At 40.4% G+C, this 13156-nt stretch overlaps 1 protein-coding gene across 1 annotated transcript; it reads right to left on the bottom strand.

The window, feature by feature from the left end:
• Positions 1–2632: 2632 nt before the first annotated feature.
• Positions 2633–12868, bottom strand: ubtd2 (ubiquitin domain containing 2). Its single transcript, XM_062432859.1, has 3 exons — positions 12540–12868; positions 9617–9853; positions 2633–4515 (listed from the first exon to the last, which is right to left on the bottom strand). The coding sequence occupies exons 1-3, from the start codon at positions 12607–12609 to the stop codon at positions 4004–4006; spliced, it is 819 nt and encodes a 272-aa protein (XP_062288843.1). The 5' UTR covers positions 12610–12868; the 3' UTR covers positions 2633–4003.
• Between the last annotated feature and the right edge of the window lie 288 nt (positions 12869–13156).

The following is a 13156-nucleotide window of genomic DNA, read 5'->3' as shown; positions in this document are numbered from 1 at the left end:
TCTTACCTTGACAACAGGACTTGATCCACTATTTTCACAACTGAGCGCTGAGCTGATGAGCAACACAGGTGAGCTGTGAGCGTGTGTTTGGTTTTCTGTGTGCTCATGCATAACGCTCGTATTTATGTATGACAGAAGCAGAAGACTGAAACTTCCCAACCCAAAGAGGAACACGTGTCTGTGTGAGTGTTCCAATAATTACCTGGTAGTATAACAGCTGGTGATATCATAATCAATTTCATTAGTTGGGGGAAAAAAAGAGGAAATTTTACCATATTGTGAAACTGAGGAAAAGATCAACCTTATCCATCACAATGATGTGACATTTTTCATCTGACTCTTGATTCTTTCTATTCACTCAGTCAGGAGGAGGATTACCTAAATTGAAGACAAAAGTACAATTGATATTATATTGCATGTGTGTGATTGTGTGGCCACACTGACCATTGTTGGGGAAGTTAGAGCAACATAAGAGACAGAAACCTGGAACTGGAAACGTTAGTGCACATGACATTGTGCAACAGGTACCCTGGGAAATGGTCATGAGAGTTCTGAAGAACAAGAACAAAAAAACTAAAGTGATGACACCTCCATAGAAGTGAAAAGGGGAATGGAGTCCCATGAATGAAATAACAGAAAACAATGAAAAATCACAATTAGTAATTTGTATATCTTATACCATGTTGAAAAAAGTACCTTTATAAATGACACATTAGGGAAGTTACCTGTAGTGAACTATGATTTTTGATCTTTGAGTTTCCATTATTAATTTTTTTATCCGACTAACCTTTAACTATGTAAGTGATAGTCAGTACCATTTCCTGAGTATATGTCTGACCTACTGTAATTAAAGTCATAGAGGTTTCTTTCGATTCAGCATTGCTGTGTTTATGAAACAAGGTTCCAGATTACTGTCGGGGGTTGTTTTATGATTAAGAATCATTTTAATACTATTTGTACTTGCACATAGCTCAGAAAAGGTATGAACACTTTCCAACAAAAGTGAATGAATACGTCCCATTATGCTGTCACACTGAAAAGACCTGTGTGTTGTGTGACTCAGCAGGTGTCACAGGTATTTCCAGATAAAAGCCATTTACCTGTTTCATATTGCAGAGCGACTGAGGATCAGACTCTACCACAATGACCATATTTCGTATCCATTTCCCTTGTATGTCACTCACGTATAGTGTGACCTTTCATGTTTAATAATGTCAAGGTAGCCATTCACTCTTCTTCCTCTAAATCAATGCTCGTGTTTAGTTTACACAAGATTACGTAATTGAGGGAAAGACAGCCTGCGAGCAGGTGGACATGTTAAGTTCGTTCCTCATCCATCACTGGCTGTGATGTTTATTTGTTCCTTAAACTGGGAATGTCAACATCACCTCTGTCACTACCTCTGTGCATCATCATGTTTTTTTCAAGGAATTTTTCATGTTCTGTTTGAGTTGAATGAGTAGATTTCAAGAAGGAAATTGAAAGGAGGAAATCAAAGGAAAAGGGAAGTCAGATAAACCTCTAAATTAGCTGTAATACTACTGAGTAATATTTTCTTATTGTTTACATGGCAGCATCAACACACAAGAAGTAATAAGACATTGCAATTAAGAAATGCCTAAGATAGTCCTTTAAAAATAGTGTTGCCATGACATAGTTTGTTTACCAATGAGCACCAACAACATGTCCCTGCTCCTTTCCTGTTACAATGTTGTGTTAGAAGACCCCCCAACTGAACCAATATATTGATTATTATGATGTCATTCTGTAAAGGAACAGTTATGATATGTCTATAAGATATGTCTTTCGGTCTCTCCCGCTTTTATCTGTTGTTGGAACCTATTCACAATATGGATGGAAATCATAGCGTATCATACTGTTACAACCGTAGACTGTATATATAATGGACGTAACATCCGTGACGTCACCCATTGGTTTGTGGACTGCTGCTCAGAAGCCAATAGTATCGGATCTGAGCAGCGCCATCTTGAAAATTTCAGGTGCATGCTGGGTAAAAAACAAAAACGGATTCTACTTATATGGGCATCAGGAGGAGCAAGAAGCGCCCTCCTGAACCTGTGAACCAATCAACCTGTCAATCACGATGTAGCCACGCCCTAATGCATACCCTGCTTTATCGTCAAATATAAAATCAGGGAGGCCAAAATTTCACAAATGAACATCATACTGCATTGAAGAAGGCTTTAAACTAGCGATTGAGACCATAAACACATTTTGAAAACGTTTACTGAGGTTAGAAACCAATTGTGAAGTTGGTGAATTCTCCATTGAGACGGAAGTCCTTTTGACACCAAAACGGTCGCCCCCTGGTGGCCTTTTGATAGAATGCAGTTTTAAGTTACTTCCGCGTTGGCCTCATTTCAGAGGACCGGAACTCCCCACCTGGTTACAACACAACCAAAATGGTGATTTTAAAAATATGTGATATGTTGCAAAAAATCACCTTTATACATCCTGATATTTGTAAATATGTCCAAAAATGGGACAGTAATGTTTCAATACTAGGAATCAATCATATTAATTTACTGCCTTATAAAGTCCTTTCTTCATACATCTGAGATCAAATGTGCGACACACTACATAGTTTAACCTTTTTAATGATAATTATTATCCATTGATTAATCTCCCAGTGGAAGCCTGTAAGAAAATCACACTTTTAATCCCAAGACAACATATTGCTAAATATCGCCATGGATTCTGTCCCACCTCTACTTCATGACATTAAAACATTCGACGCAAACAATTAGACAGAGATCGAGGAATAGAAACAATGATCAATTTTAATTAAAAACATTTTATTTTTAATCAAAATATGCAACTGTGTTTCTGATGCCCATCCTTTTTGCCACATGAATAAGTGTGGTTGTGTCTTGATCATATATATGAACATCCACTCACGCACACACACACTTAAGTCACACACACACTTGCACACATAGGCTGACTACTTAATGTTTATTACATGATTGCTCTGATTGTTTTGTGAAGCAGCGTGAAATAAAGTGTCTAATCCAGCCACATCCAGTCATGTGTCCTGTGACTGTAACCTCTCAACAGGAGGGAGGACACATCTGTTTGCTAACTAGAAAATGCTAACCTTTCTTTACAGCTGTTAGCATACTGACTTAATCCACAAGTGACAAAGAGTTCTTGATTTGATTCACATATAATTAAAGATAATTGCCTGAATAAATGTCATGAGTGTTAAAGGACCAGTTTGTAAGATTTAATGGCATCTAGTGGAATGGACTTTGCAGGAATTTTAACTGAAGTTTTAATTAGTGTATAATCACCTGAAAATAAGAATCATTGCGTTTTCGTTAACTCAAAATGAGCCTTTTATATCTATATAGGGAGTGGGTCCTTTTCAATGTATCCCGCCATGTTTCTATAGGTATAGGGTATAGGAGGCCTTTCAGGAGTTTCGTCATTACCATGGGTTTTCCTACATGCTTGAAGGGAGAGGGTGAGGGCAGGGGTATCCTATTTGCAATATGCAACCTCACCGCCAAACGCAACTAAATCCTACACACTGGTCCTTTAAACTATCTTTATTCATTTCTTTCTGAACAGTCAGAGTGGAAATGTGCATAAAGAAAATGTATATATAACCCTGTAACCTTATAAACAGATTTCTGCTGAGCCAATGCTGCCAGAGAGCAGAACTTGAAAATGGAAACTGAAACACAGAAACATTCGAACAGCAGTGTAGCAAAGAAAAAACTTTTAAGCCATCCGACAAAGTTCTCTTTTGTTGTTTGGTTTCCATAGGAACAGTTAAAAAGACTTCAAAAAGGTCAAAATTTCAACGTGTAAAACCAAAGGGAAGAGTCTTTTCTCAATTCTCAAGAAGAGAAGAGAACAAACCAAAAGAGAAAAGACAGAATCAACTTTCATTCATTTTTTCTCCCTTGTTATCGTCCTTCTTTTATCCTGCCAGTCCACTGGTATGCCCACCTCCAGGCTGCCAGTTTGGGGGGAGTTAATTCTCCACTGGTGTGGGCTCTTGTGGCAGTGTGGCCACTCCCTCCACTGCATCTGGCCCAAAGGCCTCTGGTGTATGTCCTGGTGTTGATACCGGCTCTGGCGGTGGAGGCTGGCTGAGGATGACTTGCACTACATAGTCCCTGGAGATGTTGAGTTGGTCCAAGCGCAGCCTGTCTGTCAGCGGCCGACCTGAGAAAAACCAGCGTTGGGTGGCGGCAGGCACGCCCTCCTGACTTTGCAGACGACGCTTCATCATGCCCACTGTGTCTGAGGAACGGACCGCCAGCCGGAGGTCACGACCCGTGGAGAGCCGCAGCCGAAGCTGGCACTCCCCTCCTAAGCCAGGGTCTCCGCCGCTGCCTGTGGACGGGTCTGCGGCCCCGGAGTCTGGATCTGAACCATCAGGTTCGTCAGAGCGCTCTTCAATCATGTTGACGGGAGGCGAGAGGCAGTAGACTGGCAGCTGGTATCGATTCCCCAGTTCATCATAACATTCAGTCAGAGCTCCTGGAGGAATATGAAAAAGAGTCAGCACGCTTATTATTATTGTTAACAATAATATTATTATTATCATCATTATTAACATTAGCTTGGGCCATTATTCCTGTTCCTAGCATTAGCCTCTTCCGTTACTTCAGGATCCAACTTGCAGGAACATATGAATGTACTTACCATAGCTATAATGCTTCATAAATTCTGCTCAGTTATAAATGTAATCATATGTGGAACTGAACAGACAAGTACAAAAGTAACTGTGCTGAAATGACCATAAAAGTCGTTGTATGCTTGTACTGGTTTAAAAGGCTTTATCAGACACGTGTATACATACTGGAAGACCACCATAAATCACCATTCGTAGCAGGTCACTGCTTCCAGTAACTCATAACAAGGAAGTTCCAACACAAAGCAATTAACATCTCCAGTGAATATTTCAGGTAAAAAGTAAATTAATGTTGGTTTCAAATTTCAATAAGGTCAGGGACATTTGGCACATTTATTATACATAATACAAATGTCAAATGCTTAAACAATGTTTCTACTGAACATAAACCTGACCTATAACTCAAGTGGCTGTAGTAGGGCTAGGGGATATGATCCAAATCTCATATCTCGATATAGGTCATTTAATATCCTGATAACAATATATATCCCAATATAGCACATTTTACCCAACCCTCACCCGTCCATCCTTTGGGTGGATTAAATTAAATTACTCTTCTTGGCTTTTTACTCTGGTAGTTTTTATTGCACTTACAGTAACATAAAGAGTATAGTTGTCACCTTGAGTTTTTCACCTGTGATTTGCGTCACGATATAAACGATTGAGTAAAATATGAAATGGTAGATGTTTTTCTCTCGTCACACGATATATATATCATCATATTGCACAACCTTAAGCTGTAGTAAGGTCAAATGAATAATCAGAGTGAAAATAGGAGAAAAGGGAATGCCATGTGTCTGTTGGAGTAAATGACACTGTGTCACTGTTGACCAACTGTGATTCAGGCACTGTGTGCTGGTGGAGAGGAGGAAATAGGATGTAGTGCAAAGGGTCATTTCACTCCACAAACAGAAACTCAATACAGTGGCATTTGCAGGGGGGACCCCCGGGGTCCTCAAGGGGACTTTTAGAAAGGTCCCTCCTTATAATACTTTTAATGTCACTACTTTTCATACCTGAAAATACCAGGTATGTTTGCATTTCCCCGTTTTTTTTTACCCTTCAATTACTATAAAACAACCTTTTTCTAAAGATAGCAATGATGTTGCCCATCAGACATTCAGAACCACATCATTTAAGCCCGGGGTCAAAAATTCCCACAATACCGCGGGGTTGTCCTCGCCAGTCTTTTTGTAAACAACAACTAAAAAAAAGGTCACTTTACTGCTCGTGTCGTTTTACGATTATAAAATGAGGTATGAGTTATGACAGAGAGCGAGACTGAGATGAGTCATCAAAAGCCCACAATGTTGCCCTACTCTCTATATGACGGCTTGGTCAAGTGAGTATACTGCTCCTCAGGACACTGTTTACCAGAGAAAGTGTATGAGCGAGAGAAAGTCTGACTTATAAGTAATAAGTAGTAACAAGTGTACAACTTAAAACAACAGCACTGACCAAAAGACACTCAATGTGAAAATCTAATTATTTGTTCCCCAACAACAAACTTTATCCATACTGTGAAAAAACTTTTAAACAATATGTAGACAAACTCTTTCTGCTTATGGAACCAAATAATGTGCTGGCATACCATTACAGTGAGATAACTGGTATGTTTTTAAGGCATTAAAGCTCTCAACTTTTGTTTGGGACGTAGCCCAACTATCGTCAGAGGATATAGCACATCTAACTGTATTCAAGGGTGTCAATCTGCTTTTAGATTCAAAAAGTTTTAGTTCACTGACAATGTATAAACAGGATTTGGATATGAATCTCTATGTCTGTATATCTCACTGGCTTTTTCTTCTTCAGTTGGCTCTAACGTGGTGTTTATGTTTCCGCTGCAGAATGCTAATGGTTTCCAGGTGGTGCTAATGCATTTGTTGTAGGATTTCATTTTAAAACTTCAGATAGAAAAAAGCCTTGCAAGGAAGAATAAGCCCAGCACTAAATTAAAGAGATTCAATGTTAGGATCTAAGCAATAAAACATTTGTTTACATTGCTTACAAAATGCTGTTTGTCTTATAATGGTAGAAAATATAAGGGCCTTATAAGGAACAGTGAACAGGATGTTTTCATTTGTTGACCAGCAGCTGATGCAAATCATTCCCATTCTCTGCTTCCGAACAATCAAATGGAAACTGGAACAGTGAGAAGAAAAACATGGCAACAGAAAACCAAAAAAACAGGGAGGCCAACCTCTACCTTCGCTCTAACACAACAAGGGTGTGGTATACAGCTGTGAGTTGTGAAAATATTAAAGCGATCTGGCTGTTTTTTGTACTAGAGTGCTGGATGAGTGAAGCAGTGACATCAGGTCTGGGGAATCCACAGCTGCAGCTCAGCGGGATCTGATGTGACCTGGCCAAACTACTAAGAAGGAAATAAGCAGGACAAGACAGTAATCAAGTTCATGAAATGCCTGTCTGTTGGTAACTGCTATACTTAAATCTAATTTCTGTAAAGCTGTTTTACATCTTTGACACGTTCAGATTTAGTTTCATTGTTGGTTCCCCTCTGGGTTCCTGACCACTGTTACTGCAGAGGAAAGGTGTAGGCTACCAGCGAGCCCCTAAGAGACAGAAAGCAGTTGATGAAGTGGAAATAAATGATAATGCACAGTTAAGTTACCACTGTGATATTTATTGACTTAAATACAGTACTCACGATGCTGTGCCAGTGTGGTGAGGGATAACAGGTATAGGATCCTAATAAGAGCATGTTTGCTGAGAAGAAGTATTAAATTGGCACATTTGAACCACATTATGATATTTATTTTAGCACACTTCTTGCATGAAAGTGCGGAGAAGTATGTGAACCTGCCCCCATTGAACCTGCCTACATTTAACAAGGAAGTAATGACAATCAACTGTAGTTACATGACTCTGAGGTGATGTGAATTAGGTATTAAGAAAATGATACACATTCACAAATAGAAAGCCTGCTCAACAGCTAATAATTACTGTGTGAGCTCCTTGAATTGGAGACATGTCAGTTTTATCGATTTGTTCTATGTGAGTGCTCTCGACTGTGTTTTTTTCAACACGCACTATCTTTGGTATACTTTGTGAGTGATTACTTCATTAAATCCTGCTTTCAGAATACCATGGACACGCCCCTTCTCATATATTATTGATTCCTTCTGCAGTATATACCTCTTAATAGCTAAAGTCTAAACTCTCTAAAATGCAGTCTTGAAATCCACGTAGTCATTGAGATTCAGCATATTTAACCGTTTAACCCCCCTATCATATTTTATAGTTTGTATTCACAAAAAACTCAACTATTGTGTAAGTTAGAAACAAAGCATTCACCCAAACAGAAACAGTTGTTTGCGGTGCAGTTTACTTCCTGATTATGAAACTTCAGCTGATATTGAAACTGCAGAGGATGTATAGGAGACTTCCTGGAGAAGCTATACTACATCTTTTAGCTTCCCCAGTGGTTAATGCTGCTTTCTGGTGGCATGAATGTATGCCATGGCTCAGCACGGCCATTTCACAATTTTGCTTTACTCATTGAGGTCTTGTAGTGTCATAAATTAGTTAGCAAGAGAAACCGGGAAGATGTTCTGAAACTATCGACCACAACCAGGCTGAATAAATACGTAAGCAGCAATTCGGTTACTTTGAGGCAAGGAAATGTCACAAATCATACTCAAAATGGTCATTAATAGGGATACTTGATATTGACTTTTCTGCCGATATCCGATATTCTGATATTATCCAACTCTTAATTTCCGATACTGAAAATTACTCTGAAATACTGAAGCCTACAGAACAAACATCGGTTATAAAAACCCTATAATGATACTTCCCGATATTAAATTTTTAAGTAAATATCAGCCGATATTATCGGACATCCCTAGTCATTAACATACAGTACAGTAAAACTGCTGGTTGGAGAGAGATGCAGTCTGTCTGTGCAGGCCTTATGCACACTACTAGCCTTGCACATTATAATATTATTGGTTGCTCATATATTTTAAGTCCAGGCCATTGCTTGGTCATTATTAAAGTGCATTCTTGTCTCTTCCTCTGTTTTGCAATCCAACAACACTTTCCAAAACCGGTGTCAGGGTTGTTACGCAAATAACGTAATGTATTACACATTACTTATTACTTTTTTTTCTCTTTTTTTTTTTTTTTTTAAAGTAAGGCATTATTTTACTTATTTACTCCCTGTGGAAGGTAATCAATTACATTACTAGTTACATTATTTTTGGGTTACTCCTTAGCAACACCTGAGATGTCCTGTAAAAATAATATATCAACAAATAAAATGAGTCTTGGCCATAATAACATATCAAAATAAGAGACACCATTAGTTTACATATGAACTGCATCTCACAGGTCAAACACACTCAAACAAACTCACTTAGGTTGTTTGCTCACCAAACCATGGCTTTATAAGTAGACTAGTCCTGTTTATTTGACATGTTTATCATTAAAGCAGTGGTTAAACCTCATGGGGGGGGGGCCTCAGTGTCAATGAGTGCATGAAAAACACCTTCGATTAATTTTTTTGCGCCCAATTTATACATAATAATTGAAGAATTTATGTAATGCAAGTAACGACTTATTTGTTTGTTTAGTAAGTATAATGTGATTACTGAATGTATGAACGGTAACGTGTTACAGATAAATGCATTTACTGAATCCAAAACTGAAAATGAAAAAAGAAAATTAAAATGAAAACAAGCACAAAAAACAGAACTGCAACCTTCTGTAGGCGTTCACTCTCCAAAGAATTTCTCTACAGTTGAGTTCCTGAGTATAGTATGAATATGGGAAGTGGGAAGTGGGAAGAGGGAGTTGAAATTCTTAAGTCTGGCAATCACCAACTGCAGTAGTATACATAAAGTTCCCACAGCTGGTATTTCATTGGGAGTAAAAGAAGACACTGTCCGCCAAGTCTACCACTGTTTACATGGAGATGTGTGTTACCGTGCGGCAGTGTGATGCTGGCCCCATCGAGGATGGCCTGAGCCAGCAGGTGGTCATTGCTCTCAAAGGCACTGGCCGCAGCCCGCAGCGCATCCCAGATCTCCTTCCGGCCCTCGAATGCTGGCGCCGTATCCCAGAACTCATCTCTCTTGCTGCGCAGCTGGCCTTCAGTCATCGGGTAGTCACTTTTCCATTTAGGCCGCTCTCTCTTCAGGGGCTGGTTACGCCCTAGAGCCACTGAGAGGGAAGATGAGAGAGGAAAAGTAGAGATGGAGAGAAAAGAACGAAAGTGGAAGACGGGAGGGAGGGGGAGCAGATGAAGGGAGAATCAGAGTGCGGTTGAGGGGAAGTCGGAGGAAGTGAGAAAACAGAGAAGGGGTTAGATGGATAAGACGGAGAAAGGGGATCACCAAGATAACAAAACATTAGTCTTTTGTGATTGCTGATGTACACAATAAAGCTCAGATGACAGTTTAATCATTATACAATAATACGATGTAAGACTGAGCAGAAGTGAGTGAGGTGTTTCATCACTAAACCCAGCTAACAGTGCTCCATCTGCAGCAGAATGGCTGATGAATAACACCATCTGGATCGCAACGGAAGGGGACGACAGGTACAGGACAGTGTGTGTGCGTGCGTGTGTTTGTGCAACACGCGGACAGAGGAGAGGAGGGTGACGGATCAAGGTGTTGAGTTACACCTGCTGCTGGTACACGTGTACTCTGGTGATCACACAGCACAGTCTGACAACACCAACCTTCAACTGACTGTTTGTAGTAAATAAGATCTCTAACTGACTGACTGTCTATACTTACTTTGACTTATTCCTTATTTTGTAATGCATACACTGATCTAATTTACCTGTTATACCAAGAGCTGCACAAAAGAGCTCTTTCAACACATAATAAAGACACCTGAATATAATGCTTAGTGAATAAGAAATTATGTACATTAAAATACCCTAATATATCTGCATTAGCCTGTTTTGTAACTCATTTGTCTGCCCATAATTTACCTTAAAACAGTATAGCGCCATTGGCTGTCTTTCAGTAACTCTCAGAAATCCTTAGGGATGTATGTATGTGGGCCAGTTTGTGCAAAAGACAGTTTACACTAAAATATCATCACGCTGGAACCAGTTAAACTCAGTCGGGTCACCTGCTTCAGTGACTTTACATGTTTTCTGGTCTAATGGTATTGTCTCTGTCATCATGATCAAGCAGGGTGTCATGTAACAGCTGCATCTGTTTTAACAGCAAAGCCTCTTGTAACGGCACATAGTCTTTTACAAGGCGGACATACATTCCAGGAAACCAGGCTGTATCTCAGCATCTCTACTGTTAAATGCTCAGTCAACCCGGCTCTATCTCTCAATCTGTTATTAAAATAACTCGCTGGTCGGTGGTGGAATCCTTTTTAAGACCAGAGAACTGGGAAACTAGTTGTGTACAGCATCTCAGCTTGATAAAGATGCCGACAGAGCGGGCATCCTGGTGGCTTAGGATAATCGTTAGAGACAGATGCACACTATGTGGAACAGCCTGGGTTTTTGAATGACACAGCCCTCTCTTGTCCCCCATGTTTCCTGTCTGTGTCTCCACGTACTGACAGCAACAGTATGCCAGTTTACTGCAACTAATTTTTGTTTTGTTTTTTTGTTACTGATTAATCTGCTGGTTATTTTTTCTCAATTAATTGAACATTTATTTTGGTCTATCATATGTCAGAAAATGCCATTTCCTACAGCCCAAGATGCAACCTCTTTTGTCCCTAACAACAGTCCACAACCCAAATATATTCAGTTTAAAATTACAGAGGACTAAAGAAACCTGAAAATATTCACATTTGAAAGCTGGAATCAGAGAATTTTGGCATTTTTTATTAAAAGTAAAGAAAAAAAGACTAGATGAAAATACAGATAATGATTTTAGGTAGTCAAATCATTGTAATATCAATATATAAGCCAATATTCTTATATATACAGAATTTATGAACACACACATGCTTTGCAATGATCCATCAAATGTGGTTTTCAAACAACTGTGATAAAGATATGATTTATAACTAATCGATTATTTTCAAAAGTTACTGATCATCAAAAAATAAGTGATGCTCTTTTATCTTGTTTCCATCCACAAAGCCTTCAGTTTGCATTGCATGAAATACTGTTTACAGCTCTATTGCTGCACCTGATCTTCTCTGTTAACAGTCGATGGACAGGATGGTGGTTATTTGCTCACAAAACATAAACCGCAGTCTGTGAGTTGCACTGTTAAAAACACACTTCCCTTTTTATCGCCACCCTTCAAGTTTGGACACCTCCTCCTCCCCCCTCTCTCTCTCTCCCCCAACACTTTGCAGCACGAACGCAGAAAAAAGCTCCACCACTTCGCTTATGCAAACAGTCAATATAAACACAATGCATTAAGTGGGATTAAGTGCAGCATGTAGTAAACACGCGTTAAATCATAAGTAGAGTCAGGACATCACTTAAATCAGACTGTATGACTCCTACTCCTGCCCCCCCCCCCTCCACCTGCATGCCATTGCCGTCTGTGACCCATATTTGTTATGCAGAAAAAGCTAGCAGGCTAACTAGGCTACATTTTAGCCGGCTAGCTCAGTCAACGCCACAGAACAAAGGGAGGCAGCGACGCACTGAGCATATTTCCCACTTTGTAAAGTAGCGAGCAGACCAGGCGCCACTTCTCGCTTCGAGGCCCGCCGCGAACAGGGAGAGACCGGGGCGTGCTGCCGTGTCTGTCCCTGGCTCTGTCTGGCTCTGAAATAAAGGGAAGGGAAGCAGACCTACAGCCAGGACAACATGCAGAGAGCTCAGAGGAAGCCCCCCTCCCCCCTTCACCTAAAAAAAAGCCAACCTTGTAGACAGTGAAATACACTAATAAACCCTGTAAGTTACCTCCAGTTCCGTCCGAGTTTTCGTTTAAGCTGCCCGAAGAGTCGTGGTGGCTCCCCACACAGCCACCCATGGGTGTTTCGGCAGAGCAGCCCGGGCTGGGTAGCTCACCCCCCGGCCCACAGCTAGAGCTACATCTACTAGCCCCTCTCTCTCGTCTCTCTCTCTCTCCTCCCCCCTCCCCTTCCCTTCTTTCTTTCTTTCCTTCCTACCTTCCTTCCTTCCTACCTTCCTTCCTTCCTTTCCTCAACCCTCGTTTCCTCCCCTTTCTCCCTTCCTTTCCTCCTTCCTCGCTTCCTTCCTCCCTCCCTCTTCCTCTCAGCCCTAGCGAGGGGCTGTCGGCATCATCATCACCCTTATCTGTGAGGAAGGCGGAGAGAGAGAGAGAGAGAAAGAGGGGAAAAAAAGACAGCGATGCTCACGTCGTTACAAGGTGACCGAAAGAGGAATTAAAGAGAGAAAGAAGACAGAGAGAGAGAGAGAGAGGAGGAGGGAGGGGAGGGGGGGGGCAAGGGAGCACAAAGGAATACACTGTAAAAAAAGAAAAAAGGATGCTGTCTTCTTTGGGCTCAGTTTGCTTCAGAATGTGTGGATGATAATGTATTTTGACAAGTGCCATC

The sequence above is a fragment of the Scomber scombrus genome, chromosome 14 (genome assembly GCF_963691925.1).
Source record: "Scomber scombrus chromosome 14, fScoSco1.1, whole genome shotgun sequence".
Classification (NCBI taxonomy): Eukaryota; Metazoa; Chordata; class Actinopteri; order Scombriformes; family Scombridae; genus Scomber; species Scomber scombrus.
Note: the sequence above shows the minus strand (reverse complement) of the source record. Positions and strands in the feature narration are given on the sequence as shown.

Excerpts from the sequence above, each read along its gene's own strand:
- ubtd2 (XM_062432859.1), bottom strand. The coding sequence starts at position 12,609 with ATGGGTGGCTGTGTGGGGAGCCACCACGACTCTTCGGGCAGCTTAAAC. Across the intron at positions 9,854-12,539 it reads AAACTCGGACGGAACTGGAG|TGGCTCTAGGGCGTAACCAG; the intron begins GTAACTTACAGG and ends CTTCCCTCTCAG. Across the intron at positions 4,516-9,616 it reads CAGCATCACACTGCCGCACG|GAGCTCTGACTGAATGTTAT; the intron begins GTAACACACATC and ends ATATTCCTCCAG.